General features: G+C 47.8%; 2 protein-coding genes across 2 annotated transcripts in view; both read left to right on the top strand.

Moving 5' to 3' along the window:
• ST6GALNAC6 (ST6 N-acetylgalactosaminide alpha-2,6-sialyltransferase 6) overlaps window positions 1–13,804 on the top strand; it is an 18,722-nt gene extending 4,918 nt beyond the window's left edge. The window contains exons 4-7 of the mRNA XM_007471745.1: window positions 909–1,088; window positions 3,331–3,737; window positions 11,517–11,624; window positions 12,322–13,804. Of these exons, the coding sequence (XP_007471807.1) occupies window positions 909–1,088; window positions 3,331–3,737; window positions 11,517–11,624; window positions 12,322–12,511 (885 nt within the window). The 3' untranslated portion in view covers window positions 12,512–13,804. The remainder of the gene's footprint in view (window positions 1–908; window positions 1,089–3,330; window positions 3,738–11,516; window positions 11,625–12,321) is intronic.
• A 4,912-nt stretch (window positions 13,805–18,716) lies between these two features.
• AK1 (adenylate kinase 1) overlaps window positions 18,717–19,955 on the top strand; it is a 10,117-nt gene continuing 8,878 nt past the window's right edge. Inside the window, exon 1 of the mRNA XM_007471744.1 lies at window positions 18,717–18,803. The gene's annotated coding sequence lies outside the window, so the exon portion shown is untranslated. The remainder of the gene's footprint in view (window positions 18,804–19,955) is intronic.

Here is a 19,955-nt window from a genome sequence, read left to right as displayed (position 1 = left end):
AGCAGGAATCAGAGGCACTCTACTTCAAAACTGCCTGAGGCTGGATGCTGGAGGAAGCTGCTGGCCACTGGGAGAAGCCATGCTGTAGAAGCAAGTGCACCAGCACCAGGCCCGAAGCCCCCAGAACCAGGAAGCAAACTCCCTTCCTTCTGACATGTCTCTTCGGCGCCCTCTACTGACAAAGTTTATTATGCAGTTCGCTGGCAAGGAAAAACCTGTAAAGGGCCCAGATCCGTTTTCACAGAGCAGGCAAAAAGAGTAAACCTGGAGCTGAGAGGCAGTACGTTAATAACCAGCCCAGGGGACTCAGCACAAGGAGCCAGGACTCCTGGGTCCCACCTAGCCTTGCAGACCCCAGGCAAATAGTTACCAGTGGACACTTCGGATATCACTTTCCTGCCCTTTGCCATATGTTGGTGTACTGACTACCCATGCATCCTGATTCCTGACCAGATCCTTTCCCTTCAGGTTTAAATGAATGGTAAACATTTATAAAGAGTTACTGTTTGGGGGAAGACCTAGACCCTCTCGTTGGAATGTCCCACCTGTCTCCAAGCATCCTTCCAGCTGCAACTGGAAGGATCCTTCTGACGCACACTTCCAATCTCATCCAGCAAACCCTGAGAACCTTCTGTGCTCTGGGCCCTGCCCTGGGAGCTGAGATGCAGTGGGGATCAAAGCTGACTCAGTCCCAGCCCTCAGAACTCATAGTTTAATTGAGGGGGACGGCTCTTTGAATGCAGCGTGATTGGTGCTGTGATAGGCGGTGCTCAGGGGGCTGGAGGAGGCCTTCCTGGGGGAGTTAGTGCCTGAACTGGTCTGGAAAAAAGAGCAGGAATCAGCAGGCATGGTAGGTGGCAAGGAGCCTGCCGGGCAGCCGGGCCCTCACTGGCCTCTCCCCTCTCCAGGAGCAGCGCTCAGCGGTGTTCGTGATCCTTTTTGCCCTCATCACCATCCTCATCCTGTACAGCTCCAACAGTGCCAACGAAGTCTTTCACTATGGCTCCCTGCGGGGCCGCACCCGCGGGCCCTTCAACCTCAAGAAGTGGAGCATCACCGATGGCTACATCCCCCTTCTCGGCAACAAGGTAGGGCAGCTGCTTTGGGAAGTTCCCTGGGAGCTGCCTGGAGACTAATCCTCCCCATTGCCCACCACTGCTGCTCCCACCTCCTCCTCCTCCTCCTCCACCTCTTCCACCATCCCTCCCTCCTTCCACCATCCCTCCCTCCTAAAGGAAAGGGTGAATCCCAAGAGTCCAGTGCCTTCAGCCCCTTGTTGGCTGTGTGACCTCAGACAAGTACCATGTCTCTCTCTGGGCCTCCGTTTTCTCCAAGGTCCCACCCTTAGTGCTAATATCCTATCATCTCCTGAGTCAGAATCCCTTCGGAAAAGTTTCTCTGGTTTTCACTGATCTCTGTCTCTGTTTGGGAGTCTACATAGGCTTTCAGAGTAGGACACTAGGGTACTTGACAACACAACAACAGTAACAGTAATGGCTGCCCATTGTCAGTTGCCTGCTGTGCACTGAACACTGTGATCAGCAGTAATCCTCATACCAGCCCGGTGAGGTTAGCGTTAGCTCCCTTGTGAGGCTCAGAGAGGTGAAATCACTTGCCCAAGGCCACACAGCAAGGGAGGGGAGGAGCCAGGGTATTGTCCCAATGCCTGATGAGCTACAGCTGTGTCAAGAGGCCAACAGTCATTCTGGGGCTTCTGTTGGCCTTGGGTAACCATGAAACTCAGGTTGTGTTTCTGGAGTTCACCCTGTAGTCCTCTGAGCCCTAATGTTTTCCCTGGGGTCAGGGAGAAAATTATTGGCCTCAAGCATGGACTCCACCTTCTAGGAGGAGGTCTCCCCAGGCCCTGCCTACCTCTCTCTCCTCCCTCACTGAAACCCTCATAAATCTCTCGGGGTCTTTGCATACAGTGTGTTGGTCCTGGGGCTCTGAACCTACCCTCACTGGAATAGGGCCCATTAGCAGGTGTTTAGAGACAGATCAACTCCCAGTTGAGACTTTTTCTACGCTAAGGACCCTTGAAAGAGAAATTTAAAAGGTGGAACCTAGGAGAAAGTGGAATGGCTTGAGTGTGGGCAATGTGGCAGGGAATGAGACAGCTTGGCTTGCAGCTGGTTCCAGCCTGATAGGAGAAGCCAGAAAGGAGGCGCTCAGGAAAGCTGGCAAAGCCATCCGTTGAGGTACATGGGACGTGTTGCTTGATCTTAGAGTAAGGGCTCAGGGAAGGCTGTCTGGAGGAGGTGGCACCTGAGCTTAGCCTTGAAGGGTGCATGGGAATTCCATGGGCAGAAAATAGGCTTCAGATAGCTTGTGGTTCCAACCTGTTCATTTCACCAATTTGGAAACAGAGGCTCAGGGCAGCCTCCACACACTTTCCTACTGACAAGGTGGTGTCCTGTTCATGGGTGATGTGGAAATGTCATGGGCGCATTGGGGAGGATGTCTTCTCTGGGGAGGCTGAGGCTGGGGCTCCGGGGCCATATAGACCTGGGTTCAAATCCTAGCCCTGCACTCCTCTGCTCTGTGACTTTGGGGACATCCCTGCATGGCTGTTCTGTTCTTCTGTTCCTTAGCTCTGCCCCAACTGAGCAGCCTTCTTTTTTCTTTTTAACATCTTTATTGGGGTATAATTGCTTTACAATGGTGTGTTAGTTTCTGCTTTATAACAAAGTGAATCAGTTATACATATATATATGTTCCCATATCTCTTCCCTCTTGCGTCTCCCTCCCTCCCACCCTCCCTATCCCACCCCTCCAGGCGGTCACAAAGCACCGAGCCCGGTATCCCTGTGCCATGCGGCGAGCAGCCTTCTTTTGCTTCTCAACACACCATGGTCATCCCACATCAGAGCGTCTGGTCTTGCTGCTTCTCCTGCTTGAATACTTTCCCCTGCATGGTTCCTTTTCATCCTTCAGGTGTCAGCTCAGAGAAGCCTCCCCAGGTGACTCTTCTAGAGCCGCTCTCACTCCTGCCACTCTTGATCCCCTGCCCCTATTTTATTTCCTTCCCAGCGTGTTTAACTTACCACCTGGCATTATTTTATCGTTTGCTTGTACACCGTGTCTCCCCAAGAAGGCTTCAACCTTCTTGAAGCCAGGAGTGGGGTCTCTTTTGTTCATTGTTCTGTCCCTTGTTACTTGGCCATTAGCCAGCTTGCTATAAAGATTTGTTGAATGTTGAATGAATGGGCCTCAGTCTCCCTGTCTTTAAAATGAACATCATAATTCCTGCTTCCTGGAGGCCTGGATGTATGGGGCACAGCGCCTGGCACTGAGTGGTCATAACAGTGATGGCTTTCCTTACCCCCCCAGACTCTGCCCTCCCGGTGCCACCAGTGTGTGATTGTCACCAGCTCCAGCCACCTGCTGGGCACCAAGCTGGGCCCTGAGATCGAGCGGGCCGAGTGCACAATCCGCATGAATGACGCACCCACCACGGGCTACTCAGCCGATGTGGGCAACAAGACCACCTTCCGCGTAGTGGCCCATTCCAGCGTATTCCGTGTGCTGCGGAGGCCCCAGGAGTTCGTCAACCGGACCCCTGAAACCGTGTTCATCTTCTGGGGTCCCCCCAACAAGATGCAGAAGCCCCAGGGCAGCCTCGTGCGCGTCATCCGGCGGGCAGGCCTGGTGTTCCCCAATATGGAGGCTTACACCATCTCTCTTGGCCGCATGCGCCAGTTTGATGACCTCTTCCGGAGTGAAACAGGCAAGGACAGGTACCAACCTCCTGCCCACTCCCTCTGGCCAGCCCTGTGCTCCTTCTCAGCATGCTCCGCCCAGAGGGCCTGTTGCTCCCAGCATGCACTGCTGTGAGGGTGTGGTCACTTCTTGCCACCTTGTGGTCAGGTTTCCTAGGGGAGTTGGCTTCATGTCCAGCTCTTAGCATGAGTCATTTCCAACACGTTCTGCATGGCCTCGTCTCCCCCGGGTTGCATGAATGGCTCTGAGAGACTAGGGCTCCCAGCATGCTCTACTCTAAGGTTGCACAGTCACTCCTAGCATCTTTCTAGGAGAGCTGCCCCATAGCATGCCTCATGGAAAGTGTTGACCATACCCAGTACATCTTACTTTAAGCACATGGTTGTTCCCAGCATGCTCTATTCTAAGGCTACATCACCCTCAGTATGCCCTTCTCTGACTAATCTCCCTAGAAAAGCTAAGCCAGTGCTATCCAATAGAAACATCATGCAAGCCGCACAGGTAATTAAAATTTTTATAGTAGCCACATTTAAAAAGTAAAAAGAAACAGGTGAAATTAAATTCAATATATTTTTACTTAACTCAGTATGTCCAACATATAGATCCTGTACATATTTGTTTGATTTATATCTAAATATTTAAAAATTTTTGGAGATATTGTAAATAGCATTAAAAATTTTTTTTTTTTGGTTTCCCATTATTCATTGCTAGCATATAGAAATATGACAGATTTTTGTGTGTTGACCTTATATCCTGTAATCCTACTAAACTTACTTATTGGTTCTGGGAGACTTTTGTAGATTCTTTGGGATTTTCTGTGCAAATGATCATGATGTAAGGACATGCAAATAAGGACAGTTATTTTTTCCTTTCCAATCCACATGCCTCATTTCTTTTTCTTGCCTTATTGCACTGGCTAGTACTTTCAATATAACATTGAATTGTATTGGAAGTGGTGAGAGTAGACATCCTTGCCTTGGTCTCAGGCTTAGGGGGAAAGTGTTCAGTCTTTCATCATTGAATATGATGTTGGCTGTAGGTTGTTGAAACTATGGGTTGAGGAAGTTATTAGGTTGATAAGAGTTTTTTTAATCATTCCTGGATATTGAATTTATCAAATGTTTTTCTGCATCAGTTGATATCACATGGTTTTTCTTTTTTTTTTTCAATTTTTGAATTTTATTTTTTATACGGTTCTTATTTATTAGTTATCTATTTTATACATATTAGTGTATATATGTCAATCCCAATTTTATACACATCAGTGTATACATGTCAATCCCAATTGCCCAATTCATTACACCACCATCCCCACCCGCTGCCGCTTTCCCCTCTTGGTGTCCATACGTTTGTTCTCTACATCTGTGTCACAATTTCTGCCCTGCAAACCGGTTCATCTCTACCATTTTTCTAGGTTCTACAGATATGCGTTAATATGCAATATTTGTTTTTCTCTTTCTGACTTACTTCACTCTGTATGACAGTCTCTAGATCCATCCACGTCTCTACAAATGATCCAATTTCATTCCTTTTTATGGCTGATTAATATTCCATTGTATATATGTACCACTTCTTCTTTATCCATTTGCCTGTCGATGGGCATTTAGGTTGCTTCCATGACCTGGCTATTGTAAATAATGCTGCTACCAACATTGGGGTGCATGTGTCTTTTTGAATTATGGTTTTCTCTGGGTATATGCCCAGTAGTGGGGTTGCTGGGTCATATGGTAATTCTATTTTTAGTTTTTTAAGGAACCTCCATACCGTTCCCCATAGTGGCTGTATCAATTTACATTCCCACCAACAGTGCAAGAGGGTTCCCTTTTCTCCCCACCCTCTCCAGCATTTGTTGTTTGTAGATTTTCTGATGATACCCATTCTAACTGGTGTGAGGTGATACCTCATTGTAGTTTTGATTTGCATTTCTCTAATAATTAGTGATGTTGAACAGCTTTTCATGTGCTTCTTGGCTATCTGTATGTCTTCTCTGGAGAAATGTCTATTTAGGTCTTCTGCCCATTTTTTGATGAGGTCGTTTGTTTTTTAATATTGAGCTGCATGAGCTGTTTATATACTTCGGAGATTAATCCTTTGTCCGTTGATTCATTTGCAAATATTTTCTCCCATTCTGAGGGTTGTCTTTTCCTCTTGATTGTAGTTTCCTTTGCTTTGCAAAAGCTTTTTACATTTCAGTAGGTCCCATTTGTTTATTTTTGTTTTTATTTCCATTACTCTAGGAGGTGGATCAAAAAAGATCTTGCTGTGATTTATGTCAAAGAGTGTTCTTCCTATGTTTTCCTCTAAGAGTTTTATAGTGTCCGGTCTTACATTTAGGTCTCTAATCCATTTTGAGTTTATTTTTGTGTATGGTGTTAGGTAGTGTTCTAATTTCATTCTTTTACATGTAGCTGTCCAGTTTTCCCAGCACCACTTATTGAAGAGGCTGTCTTTTCTCCATTGTATATCCTTGCCTCCTTTATCAAAGATAAGGTGACCATATGTGCGTGGGTTTATCTCTGAGCTTCCTATCCTGTTCCATTGATCTATATTTCTCTTTTTGTGCCAGTACCATACTGTCTGGATTACTGTAGCTTTGTAGTATAGTCTGAAGTCAGGGAGTCTGATTCCTCTAGCTCCGTTTTTTTCCCTCGAGACTGCTTTGGCTATTCGGGGTCTTTTATGTCTCCATACAAATTTTAAGATTTTTTTTGTTCTAGTTCAGTAAAAAATGCCACTGGTGGTTTGATAGGGATTGCATTGAATCTGTAGATTGCTTTGGGTAGTATAGTCATTTTCACAATATTGATTTTTCCAATCCAAGAACATGGTATATCTCTCCATCTGTTTGTGTCATCTCTGATTTCTTTCATCAAAGTCTTATAGTTTCTGAGTACAGGTCTTTTACCTCCTTAGGTAGGTTTATTCCTAGTATTTTATTCTTTTTGTTGCAATGGTGAATGGGATTGTTTCCTTAATTTCTCTTTCTGATCTTTCGTTGTTAATGTATAGGAATGCAAGAGATTTCTGTGCATTAATTTTATATCCTGCAACTTTACCAAATTCATTGGTTAGCTCTAGTAGTTTTCTGGTGGCATTTTTAGGATTCTCTATGTATAGTATCATGTCATCTGCAAACAGTGACAGTTTTACTTCTTTTCCAATTTGTATTCCTTTTATTTCTTTTTCTTCTCTGATTGCCGTGGCTAGGACTTCCAAAACTATGTTGAATAATAGTGGTGAGAGTGGACATCCTTATCTTGTTCCTGATCTTAGAGGAAATGCTTTCAGTTTTTCACCATTGAGGATGATGTTTGCTGTGGGTTTGTCATCTATGGCCTTTATTATGTTGAGGTAGATTCTCTCTATGCCCACCTTCTGGAGAGTTTTTATCATAAATGGGTGTTGGATTTTTGTCAGAAGCTTTTTCTGCATCTATTGAGATGATCATATGGTTTGTATTCTTCAATTTGTTAATATGGTGTATCACATTGATTGATTTGCGTATATTGAAAAATCCTTGCATCCCTGGGATAAATCCCACTTGATTATGGTGTATGATCCTTTTAATGTGTCATTGGATTCTGTTTGCTAGTATTTTGTTGAGGATTTTTGCACATATATTCTTCAGTGATATTGGTCTGTAATTTTCTTTTTTTGTAGTATCTTTGTCTGGTTTTGGTATCGGGGTGATGGTGGCCTCATAGAATGAGTTTGGAAGTGTTCTTTCCTCTGCAGTATTTTGGAAGACTTTGAGAAGGATGGGTGTTAGCTCTTCTGTAAATGTTTGATAGAATTCACCTGTGAAGCCATCTGGTCCTGGACTTTTGTTTGTTGGAAGATTTTTAATCACAGTTTCAATTTCATTACTTGTGATTGGTCTGTTCGTATTTTCTATTTCTTCCTGGTTCAGTCTTGGAAGGTTATACCTTTCTAAGAATTTGTCCATTTCTTACAGGTTGTCCATTTCATTAGCACAGTGTTGCTTGTAGTAGTCTTTTAGGATGCCTTGTATTTCTGCATCGTCTGTTGTAACTTCTCCTTTTTCATTTCTAATTTTATTGATTTGAGTCCTCTGCCTCTTTTTCTTGATGAGTCTGGCTAAAGGTTTATCAATTTTGTTTATCTTCTCAAAGAACCAGCTTTTAGTTTTATTGATCTATGCTACTGTTCTCCTTGTTTCTATTTCATTTATTTCTGCTCTGGTCTTTATTATTTCTTTCCTTCTACTAACTTTGGGTTTTGTTTGTTCTTCTTTCTCTAGTTCCTTTAGGTGTAAGTTTAGATTGTTTATTTGAGGTTTTTCTTGTTTCTTGAGGTAGGCTTGTATCACTATAAACTTCCCTCTTAGAACTGCTTTTGCTGCATCCCATAGGTTTTGGATCATCGTGTTTTCATTGTCATTTGTCTCTAGGTATTTTTTGATTTCCTCTTTGATTTCTTCAGTGATCTCTTGGTTATTTAATAACATATTGTTTAGCCTCCATGTGTTTGTGCTTTTTACGTTTTTTTTCCCTGTATTGATTTCTAATCGCATAGCGTTGTGGTTAGAAAAGATGCTTGATATGATTTCAATTTTCTTAAATTTACCGAGGCTTGATTTGTGACCCAAGATGTGATTTATCCTGGAGAATCTTCCATGGGCACTTGAGAAGAAAGTGTAATCTGTTGTTTTTGGATGAAATGTCCTATAAATATCAATTAAATCTATCTGGTCTATTGTGTCATTTAAAGCTTCTGTTTCCTTATTTATTTTCATTTTGGATGATCTGTCCATTGGTGTAAGCGAGGTGTTAAAGTCCCCCACTATTATTGTGTTACTATCGATTTCCTCTTTTATAGCTGTTAGCAGTTGCCTTATGTATTGAGGTGCTCCTATGTTGGGTGCATATATATTTATAATTATTATATCTTCTTCTTGGATTGATCCCTTGATCATTATGTAGTGTCCTTCCTTGTCTCTTGTAACATTCTTTATTTTAAAGTCTATTTTATCTGATATTAGTATTGCTACTCCAGCTTTCTTTTGATTTCCGTTTGCATGGAATATCTTTTTTTTTTTTCTTTGCTGTACGTGGGCCTCTCACTGCTGTGGCCTCTCCTGTTGCGGAGCACAGGCTCCGGACGTGCAGGCTCAGCAGCCATGGTATAATTGTTATATCTTCTTCTTGGATTGATCCCTTGATCATTATGTAGTGTCCTTCCTTGTCTCTTGTAACATTCTTTATTTTAAAGTCTATTTTATCTGATATGAGTATTGCTACTCCAGCTTTCTTTTGATTTCCATTTGCATGGAATATCTTTTTCCATCCCCTCACTTTCAGTCTGTATGTGTCCCTAGGTCTGAAGTGGGTCTCTTGCAGACAGTATATGTGTGGGTCTTGTTTTTGTATCCATTCAGCGAGCCTGTGTCTTTTGGTTGGAGTATTTAATCCATGCACGTATAAGGAAATTATCGATATGTATGTTCCTATTACCATTTTCTTAATTGTTATGGGTTTGTTTTTGTAGGTCCTTTTCTTCTCTTGTGTTTCCCACTTAGAGAAGTTCCTTTAGCATTTGTTGTACAGCTGGTTTGGTGGTGCTGAATTCTCTTAGCTTTTGCTTGTCTGTAAAGCTTTTGATTTCTCCATTGAATCTGAATGAGATCCTTGCTGGGTAGAGTAATCTTGGTTGTAGGTTCTTCCCTTTCATCACTTTAAATATATCGTGCCACCCCCTTCTGGCTTGTATAGTTTCTGATGAGAAATCAGCTGTTAACCTTATGGGAGTTCCCTTGTATGTTGTCATTTTTCCCTTGTTGCTTTCAATAATTTTTCTTTGTCTTTAATTTTTGTCAATTTGATTACTATGTGTCTCAGCGTGTTTCTCCTTGGGTTTATCCTGCTTGGGACTCTCTGCGCTTCCTGGACTTGGGTGGCTATTTCCTTTCCCACGTTAGGGAAGTTTTTGACTATAATCTCTTCAAATATTTTCTCGGGTCCTTTCTCTCTCTCTTCTCCTTCTGGGACTCCTATAATGCAAATGTTGTTGCGTTTAATGTTGTCCCAGAGGTCTCTTAGGCTGTCTTCGTTTCTTTTCATTCTTTTTTCTTTATTCTGTTCTGTGGCAGTGAATTCCACCATTCTGTCTTCCAGGTCACTTATCAGTTCTTTTGCCTCAGTTATTCTGCTATTGATTCCTTCTAGTGTATTTTTCATTTCAGTTATTGTATTGTTCATCTCTGTTTGTTTGTTCTTTAATTCTTCTAGGTCTTTGTTAAACGTTTCTTGCATCTTCTCGATCTTTGCCTCCATTCTTTTTCCAAGGTCTTGGATCATCTTCACTATCATTGTTCTGAATTCTTTTGCTGGAAGGTTGCCTATCTCCACTTCATTTACTTGTTTTTCTGGGATTTTATCTTGTTCCTTCATCTGGTACAAAGTCCTCTGCCTTTTCATTTTGTCTATCTTTCTGTGAATGTGGTTTTCCTTCCACAGGCTGGAGAATTGTCTCACATGGTTTTTCTTAAGATTATTAATCTGATGGATTATATTGATTGATTTTTGTATGTTGAATCAGCTTTGCATTTCTGGAATAAACTCCACTTGGTTGTGGGTGTCTTATTCTTTTTATATATTGCTAGACATGATTTGCAGTATTTTGTTGAGATTTTTGTATCTATGTTCATGAGAGATACTGGTCTGTAGTTTATTTTGTACTGCCTTTGCCTGGTTTTGGTATCATGGTGATGTTGGCCTCAGAAAGTGAATTGGGAAATATTTTCTCTTCTATTTCCTGGAAGTGATTGTATAGAATTGGTTTTATTTCTTCTTTAAATGTTTGGTAGAATTCACCAGTGAAACTGTTGGCCTGGAGAGTTCTTTTTCAGAAGATTTTAAACTATGAATTCAATTTCTTTAAGAGTTATAGGACATTCAGGTTATCTATTTCATCTTGAGTGAGTTTTGGTAGTTTGTGGTTTTCAAGGAATTGGCCCATTTCATCTAAATTGTCAAATTCATGTATGTCTTTTTTTGCGGTTTTCTTATTATTCTTTTAGTGTCTTCAGGGTCTATGATGATATCCTCTTTTTTTTTTTCTTGATATTGGTAATTTGTGTCTTTTCTCCCTTCTTTGTCAGTCTTGTGAGAGGTTTATTTTCTTTTAAACTTTTCAAAATACCACGCTCAATCAAATATATCCAAAATATTTTCAGTTCAACATGTAATTGGTATCAGAAATGATCAGTGACATATTCTATGTTCTTCTTTTCATACTATCTAAGGAATCAAGTGTGTATTTTACACTGACTGCACATCTTAACCACATGTCAAGTGTTCACGTGTGCCCGCACGTGGCTAGCGACTGCTGTAGTGGGCACACAGCCTGAGGTTCTTGGTTACTTTTTCCATGCCTTGCTCTGAACTTGTGGTCACTTCCGGCATCACCTTCTCTGATTAGTCTCCCCTTAGGAGTTTTCTCCTAGCATGTACATAAGTGCTTCTACCTACCATGCTCTGTGATCATGGTTACTCCCAGCCTGCCCAGGTGTGACCAGCCTTCCCAGGAGTTAATTCCCAGCATGCTGTGTTCCTATTCCTCCCCTCAAAGTAGCAGACCCCACACCCCTCATCTCTGTCCAGACAGCTTGCCCTCTGCCAACTTGCCTGTGCTGCCACAGCAGGGCTGGACAGGGGGTGACTGAAGTGGGGGGAAGGCCCCATGAGTGGGTGGGAGGAGTTCTGGAAAACCCTGTGTGGGTTGACCCTTCCTCCCTGCCTACATGCCCCCTCATCGTGACCCCTCTCTGCCCCCAGGGAAAAGTCCCACTCGTGGTTGAGCACAGGCTGGTTCACCATGGTGATTGCGGTGGAGTTGTGTGACCATGTGCACGTCTATGGCATGGTCCCCCCCGACTACTGCAGGTGAGCACCCCCAGGGCGATGCCCAGCCATTGGCCGCAGGGTGGAGCTGGGGTCCCAGAAACCTTGGCTGGGGTGCCTCCAAGGGCCTCTATTTTATAGTATTCAAACTGCTCTGCCGAGATCTAGGCTCTTTAGAGCTACCCCAGGAGCCTCAATCCCAAGCTTAGCCAGAGTCCAGAGTTTGTATATTAATAATAACTATTTTCGTTATTACTATATGAAAAGCCCAGCAGGTGACAGCTGTTTTTTACCAAGTGCTGACCGTGTACCAAGCATGGCTTTTTATTATCTCATTTACTCCTTATAGTGACCCTAAGGGATAAGTGCACTGTTCTCCCCATTTCATAGATAGAAAAACTGAGCAGGATGTTTTGTGAGTGGCCTCAGTTCCCACAAACAGTAAGGGGTGGGGGCCAGGCTCCAGAGCCCACAGTCCTTACCACTACCCCATATTGCCACCCTCTTGGGAAAAGGAAAAGTTTCCACTGCATTAAAAAAAAAAAGAAAGAAAGAAAAAAGAAAGTTTGAGAGTCACACACCTAGTCCATCCTACACCCATTTCACAGATGGGGAAACTGAGGTCCAGGGAGGGGCAGGGATTTCCCCCACCGAGGCCCTATAGCAGGTCAGGGGCTGGAAAGGGCAGGGTCCTACTGGTGCCCACCTTGCCATTATGGCCCCATCTGCTCTGCCCCAGCCAGCGGCCCCGCCTGCAGCGCATGCCCTACCACTACTATGAGCCCAAGGGGCCGGACGAGTGTGTCACCTACATCCAGAATGAGCACAGCCGCAAGGGCAACCACCACCGCTTCATCACGGAAAAGAGGGTCTTCTCGTCCTGGGCCCAGCTGTATGGAATCACCTTCTCCCACCCCTCCTGGACCTAGGCCACCCTGCCTGTGGGACTCTCACAAGGGACAAAGGAGAAGTGGGTCTCCGCCCAGCCGCTCGACCAAGGGCCATCGTCTGGCTAATCAAGGCTGGTCAGAGTGTCTTCTGGCCATTCCGGCCTTGAAGAGGATATAATCTCCAGCCATTCAGGGCCTGGGGGTATCTCTTGGCCAATCAGGGATTTGGGCTTCTATGTGGTTAATCGGGCATCGAGGGTATTTCTTGTCCAGTCATGGTCTGAGCATAGTCAATCAGGGTATTTCTGAGTGATCTGAGGCTAATGTCGTGTCCTTTCCCATGAGGCCTTGGTTGAGAGTCCCAGGACGGACTCTAAATCACTTCCTATTGGTTGGGACAGTGGGGTTCTGTCCCAAGGAGCTGGGAACTCATGTCACCCCCTCACTCCCCAGAGCCAGAAAGAGGTTGTGTGCGGTGGAAGCTGTCTGGAGCCCAGGCAGGGGCATCTGTGGGGTTCAGGGGGTTCCAGGCGTGGGAGGCAGGTGTCCGGGTCTTGGCTCTGCCCTGAGTGGCCTTGGACAGACCCCTTGCCCCCTCTCTGGGCATCCTTCTGCCTGTGTTGGGCTCTAGAGTCTGAGAACCCTCCCACCTCCCCCAACGACCACCTTGGGTCTGTCCTCCGTCAAGATTTGACCCCTCCAGCTACCACCCCTTGCCGGGGGGCTCAGCTCTCTGAGGGTCTGGGGTTCCCTTCCCCACCTCCTCCTGGAAACTTGAGGATATTTTTGCACAAACTCTCCCAGGCTTTGGGGAACTCTGAAAAGAAGGGAGGAACCTTCGGCTGTTTTCTTAGCCCATCCGCCCAGCTGCCATTAGCGTGGCTCTTAAAGAGCCAGGCCCCCTTTTCTGCCATCCAGCAGTGAGGTTTTCCACCTGTTGGAGGAGCCCTTGGGGCTGAGAGAGGGGGGATCCCAGCCCAGATGAGGTTTCCTGCAGCCCCTTTGTCTGCAGCTGCTGGAGTAGTCCAAGGATCTCCCCCAGCTGGGCCTGGGAAGGACCTAGGGGGCTGGGAGCTGTTGCCTGAGTTCTGTCCCCGCCCCCCCTCTACATCAGGCACTTTATTGCTAGACTTCAGTGGGGTGGGTTTAATCCCTGCTCTTCTGGAGTCTTGAAGAGAAGACTGGAGGAGGCTGTGGAATGGGTCGAGTCAGGTGGAGCAGACGGAGGCCCCGCAGTGAGCCATTGCGCACTGGGGCAAGGGGTGGGGGCCGGCGACTACCCTAGACTTGGTTTTGTAATGATTTGTACAGGAATAAACACACCTAAGCTCCGGCTGCGTTTTCTGTGTTCTGGGTTCGAGCTCTGCTTTCTCTGGTCCTGCACCTCGGGCCCCGTCGGGACAGTGCCCACACTGTCCAGGCTGGGAGCCCACGCACAAGCAGGATGTCCAGCTTTGTCAGCTGGCCAGTGAGTCATGCATTTTACAGCTTGGGTGGAGACCTGGCAGCCCTGGGGGCTGGAGGTACGTGGGCTTCCGGAGCCAAGCCCACCTGACTCTTCCAGTCTGGCCTCCCCTTGCCTGTGTGACCTCGAGCAAGTCACTGCCCCTCTCAGAGCCCCAGTTCCCTCTTGGTTGAAACCAGACACTGCTCTCAAGGAGCTCAGGATAGAGGGAGGGGAGGGGCCCCACGACAGGTTCAGGGCAGTAAGGGACACACAGAGCAACACAGGGCACCGCGAGCATAGCTTTGGAGGAGGTGACGTGATTCCTGCAGAGGTTTTGGGGAAGAGCTTCCGGCAGGAAGGGAAGGGGGGCGGGAGAGGACATTTCTGTCACAGAAGAATCTGCGGGGGACGGGATGGAGGAGGCCAGAGCAGAGGGTTGAAGGGGAGAGGCAGGTGATGGGGGTCAGAGGTTGGCTGCAGCGGGGTGTTGCTGAGGGCAGGGAGCTGAAGTACCCTGCAGGCCCCGGCAGGAGGGAGCCAGGCAGGGCTGCAGCCCTGGGCCAGGCGGCGTGAGAACTGTGGATCCCTCACTGCTGCCTCTGTCCTCTCAGCTAAAGGGCTTGTTCACTACAGGTTGGCAAGAGCAAGGGGGTCCGTGACTCGGGGAGATTTTACAACCTGTTTAGGAAGATAAGATGCCCTTGGGAGCGGAGACCTAACAAAGGGTGACTGTGAGACAAGGGCAGGTGGCCTGCTGGAGATGGAAAAGAGCTCTCCCGGGCACTGGGCCAGCGGGATGGGGGCCACGGAGCTGGCCAGCGGGAATGGCTCCTGTATTTGTCTCAGTTCATGTATACATTGGCTCAATAGGTGGCCACGTGCCATGCGCTGTGTTAGGTGCAATTGATGAGGGAGCGGATGTCAGGTGGGAAGAAGGGCCTGAATGGAAGCCTAGTGGGAGGACCCACGGCCTCGCTCAGTAGGCAGCGGGGCCGCAGAAGGAGGGAACAGTGGAAGATGAGACCACCTGGGGCCAGATGGCAGAAGGCCGTGAGTGCCAGTCCGAGGCGGGGCTAGGAGAGGCCATCCTTGCTCCGACAGCAACAGGATAGGCAGGAGGCTGGGAGGTGGCAGGGTCTAGGCCTGGGGCAACCAGACAGTATCCGAGGGACGAGACTCCTGGCAAAGTCATTACCTGGGGAGCCTAGGGCCCTGCATGGGAAGGGGATATGGGGATACGACACACTTCCAGCCCCACGCAAAGGCTTCTGGGAATCTGGGTCCAGGCAGAGGTTTCTAGGGGGAATTTCTCCCAGAATGCTGTGGCTCTCCTGTCTCCCCACTGGTAGGCATGAAGGGGAGGTCAGCAGGAGGGAGTCAAGAGGGGTCGGTTGCTGGGGGTGGACCCTAGGAAAGCTCGGTTCAGCGTCAGCAGGTAGGACTTTGATGGAGGATGATGAGGGCAGGAGGTCCAGGGTCTAGTCCTCAACCCCACATGCTCTCACTTCCTCAGATGGGACCCAGCCTAGACCGCTCCACTCATGGCCAAAGTTAACTTCCTGAAGACACCTCATCACGGCCAGCTTTGCTCTGAAAACTTCACTGGCTTCCCACTGTGGTCAGGACCAAATCCACCTCCTAGTTTGGGGTTCAGGGCCCTCCTGTGAACTCTTTTACCCAGTTACCCCTATGAGGCCCCTACCCCCACTCCTCCATGGGCGAGGGGGCATCTCCTACCAGCTGCAAACCCCACATGTGCTGCCTGAAGCAGCCACTCCAGCTGTTTCCTGTGGATGCTCTGCAGTCCAGCCAGGCCCGCCCAGGGCAGCCCCACACCTGAGCCCCGTGTGCTGGACACATGGATCCAGCTGTGCACCTCAGAGAGTGGCCACCCCAGATATATCCCCCGATGCTGGCTCACTGGAATTCTTTATTAGCTAGAATATTTTAAAATGTTTTTTAAGGCTTGGTTTCATTTTGTATGGTTATGTTTTAGGTATTTTTTTTATATTTTAAAATAACTTGAACTATACAAACACTGTAAGATGGAAAACGAGGGTATCACGCAGTCCTATTCCCCGTTGACAGTCTAGGGTTCAATCTTCCAGATTTTTCTTCCATGTGCTTTTTTTCTTTCCCTCTCTCCCTTCCTTGCTTTTCTCCTTCCCTACTTCTCTCCTTCCTTCCTCCCTCCCTCCCTTCCCCTCTCCCTTTTTTTCTTTCTTAAGATTGTAGCCGGGCAAACATCCTGAAACTTTAATATCCCAGCCTTGGTGGAAAATCCACAGGTCATGCGCAAATGAATAATTAAAACAGGTACTTAAAATATTTTTTGTTCAGTCTGTAAGATTTTTAAGGTTTTTTTATTGTGGAAAAAAAGCACATAAGATTTACCACTTACCCATTTTTAAGTGTACAGTTTAGTAGTAAGTCTTTTTACACTGTTGTGAAACAGATCCCCAGAAATTTTTCATCTTGCTTCTCTGAAATTCTCCCTTTCCCCTCAGCACCTGGTAACTATCATTCTACTTTCTGTTTCTATGAATTTGACTGCTTTAGATACTTTGTATAAGTAGAATCATACAATATTTGTCTTTTTGTGACTGGCTTATTTCCCTTAGCATCATGTCCTCAAGGTCCATCTATAGATGCTTGTTGTATTTTTAAAAAAAAAGCATGGAGAAACCGTTAAGAAGTGAAAGTCCTACCCCCAACCCAGGCGATCCTGTGCACACAGCTGCTCTCTCAGTTCTGCTGTAGTTCATCAACTTTAAGATACCGTTGATTTGATTATAAGACAAAACGATTTCAGAGATTTTTGTTTTGTTTTGTAAATTTATTTATTTGTTTGTTTTTATTTTTGGCCGTGTTGGGTCTTCATTGTGGTGTGCAGGCTTCTCATTGTTGTGGCTTCTCTTGTTGCGGAGCACGGGCTCTAGGTGCACAGGCTTCAGTAGTTGTGGCACACGTGCTCAGTAGTTGTGGCCATGGGCTTAGTTGCTCTGCGGCATGTGGGATCTTCCCAGACCAGGGCTCGAACCCTTGTCCCCTGCATTGGCAGGCGGATTCTTAACCACTGCACCACCAGGGAAGTCTGATTTCAGAGATGTTAAAATGCAAAAAAAAAAAAAAAAATTTTAGGGATAGATTTTACACACACACGCACATACACATCCGCACGTTTAGAATTGTTTTCATGAAGGTGGGATAAGATCAGCGCTAGTGGGCCTTTTGCCTCTTTCTCTTGCCCCACCAGCTACACAGACCTCCACCTTCCTTTCTCCAGCTGACTCTAGGGCAGTTGCCATCTCCCCAGCCTGACTGTCTGTGCCACTGTCCCTCCCATCAGTCAGTCTCCACTGGCACTAGAGAACATCCTGTACACGTTTTGCACCCACTTGTGTGATTCCTAAGAATAGAAAGACACATTTGAAAGTTTGATTGACATCATCAGTTTGCTTTCCCCATCATCAATTTGCCAGTTCACACAACCACCTACAGCTTTCGAGAGGGCCTTTCAAACAATTTCTAAGGCAGACCCTCTGACCCACTACTCACCACTCCCACAAATGGCGAAACTAAAATCCCAACGAATGAGAACTTTGTCTGATGTCACAGGTGGCCATGCTGGGATCAGACCCAGGCCTCCTCGTGTCCAGGTTGCTGTTGTTGCTAAGAAACCACCCATCTAAGGTGGTCTCACCCTTCTGATAGTCTCATCCTCTTGCTTAAACACCTTCCATGGCTCTTTTGTGCCTGCAAGACAAATTCCAAATTCAACCCACTCCATCTGGGGCTGCTGCCTTCAAGGTCGTGATGTGGTCTAGTGGTCAAGTGCCTGAGTTCTGAAGATGCATGGTCCTAGGCTCTCATCTCTGTTCTGCTACATCATTGGGCACCTAATGCTGTGTCCCAGTCTCATGCAAAATGCTGGGTAAATACATCCCTCTCTACCTGGGAACCCCAGGCAAGTTCTTTTACAACTGTGACCCTCACTTTCCTTCTCTGTGTTTAAGGATTGACAGATATGGTCTGAGTCCAGTGCTCTGCCTGGCACCTGGTGCCCACTGAGTCTCATTAATGGGAGCTGTTCTTTTTTATCAGGATTGTCAGTCCCCCATCTGGGTGCCCTCAGCATTCTGAATGACCCACATCCTCACACATCCTCACTGGGAGCTGCCTGGCAGCTGCATGGGGAGCAGGGCTGGGTTTTTTTTATAATCTACACAGCCACCGCCTCGGAGATGGGTATGTGGGTGGTCTTTGGAGTCCTGGGAAGTTACCGTCCCAAAGGAGCTCTTGGGTCCCTTCCAACAGAGGAGGAGTTCCAGGTGGGTCTTGGCCCAGGGGCCTCTGGGCAGGATCCAAGGAGGGGCTGGGGAACTTTGTCCAGCCAGCAAAGCCCCCAGAATCCATGCCTCTGTGTCCTCCATCCCTGGTCCTGGCCTCTCTCTGCCACCAATTTGCTGTGGGATTTTGTGCAAAGAGCCTCTCCTCTCTGGGCATGTTTCCCCAGCTGTCATACAGGAAGCCTGGTCCCGTCCCCCTGGAGTGATGCGGGCACAGTGGGGGTGATGAAGGAATGAAAAACCCTGGGGAAGCTGTACAGTACCCTACGCGTGTGCAGGCACAGCCCCCTCCAGGTGCACGGCGAGGGCGCCGGCCTGGCTTCGCATCAGGGCTCCGCTCTGGTCCAGTGCCCGCTCCCATCCCGGTCCGCTCTCCCTCCCTCTGTCCCTCCCTCCCTGCCATCAAGGAGCGCTGGCTCCCGGCATGCCGTGCGCTGCTGACAGCCTTATAAATAGTCGCCTTTGCGGGCGGCCGGCCGGCGAGGACGGGCAGGGCACACACTGTCCCCGGTGCCCACCCGCACCCCTCCCTCAGGTCAGTGTGTGCCCGTGTGTGTGCCTGTGCACGTGTGTGGGGTGCCCCTGCGGGGAGTGGGGAAGCCGCACGCACCTGGGGGGTGCGTGTTTGTGCGTGTCAGGGTATCCTCGGGGTTTGTGTGGCTGTGTGTTTGTATCCATGGTTGTGATCTGTATGCATCTGCTTGCCTGTATTCCCCAGGCTCTGCTCTGGGTATTTGTGCCACACTGTGTGTGCCATTGTGGATGTGTGTGTGTGTGTGTGTGTGTGTGTGTGTGTGTGTTGCTCTCCCTCCCAGCCTCCACGACAGTCACCCCTTTGTCCTGCCGGCACTCTTGGGGCTCCAGGTCCTTGCCCTTGGCACGTCCCAGCTGGGGACTGGGGAGGGGGAGCTGTGGCTGGACTGCCTGCCCCGAGGACCTGGGCAGGGGCAGCCTAGGTGATGGGAGGAGCTATCCTGTCATGTCATTTTGAGTGCTGGGGGGACGGGAAGCCCCCTGGATGTTTGGCCCCCTGCCCCTGCCTCCTGAAAAGCAGGGGCCCTGTGGGAGCCCTGGGACAGCCCATGGGGCCTTTCCTGCGTGCTGCTCAGTTACCTACCTAGGACTCTCCAGCAGCAGCAGGACTGGGCCTGGGGGTACAGCCCAGAGAGGGTACACCAGCTGCCCAAGGTCACACAGCTGAGTGATAGAGTTGGGATTTGAACCCTAGCCAGTTGCCAACCACTGGAAATGCTGCTCTTGGTCAGAAGCTGGGAGACCTGGGTCTTGCCCTGGCCTTGCCTTGTGATTGAGATGAAGTCGCTGTCCCATTGGGCCTCAGCTCCCCAGGCCCCTCAGCAGACCACCCAGTCATATTAGGAGTTGCCGTGGCCCTGATTTGGGGACCTTATAAGGCCTGGGTGCAGAGCCCGTAACCCAACTCTGTCCTGGACCCCTGGCTTCTGTGAGGACTCCTCACAACCCAAGTTATTTTGGACCAAGAAGTGGCAGGTGACAGCAGGACAGAGGGGCTTAGGTTACCAGGAGGGGGCAGGGCAGGGTGGGGTCAGGAACACCTCTCAGGGTGTCTTCGCTGCAGGCTGTCCCTGGCCTGGGGGCCTCTCCCTCCCCCACCAGCTGCAGAGGGGCACTGGCAGCTCTTACTCTTCCTTAAGCACACTCAGCAGGA

Source organism: Lipotes vexillifer, unplaced genomic scaffold (assembly GCF_000442215.2).
Source record: "Lipotes vexillifer unplaced genomic scaffold, Lipotes_vexillifer_v1.1 scaffold98, whole genome shotgun sequence".
Classification (NCBI taxonomy): Eukaryota; Metazoa; Chordata; class Mammalia; order Artiodactyla; family Lipotidae; genus Lipotes; species Lipotes vexillifer.
This window is presented reverse-complemented; position numbering and strand designations above follow the sequence as displayed.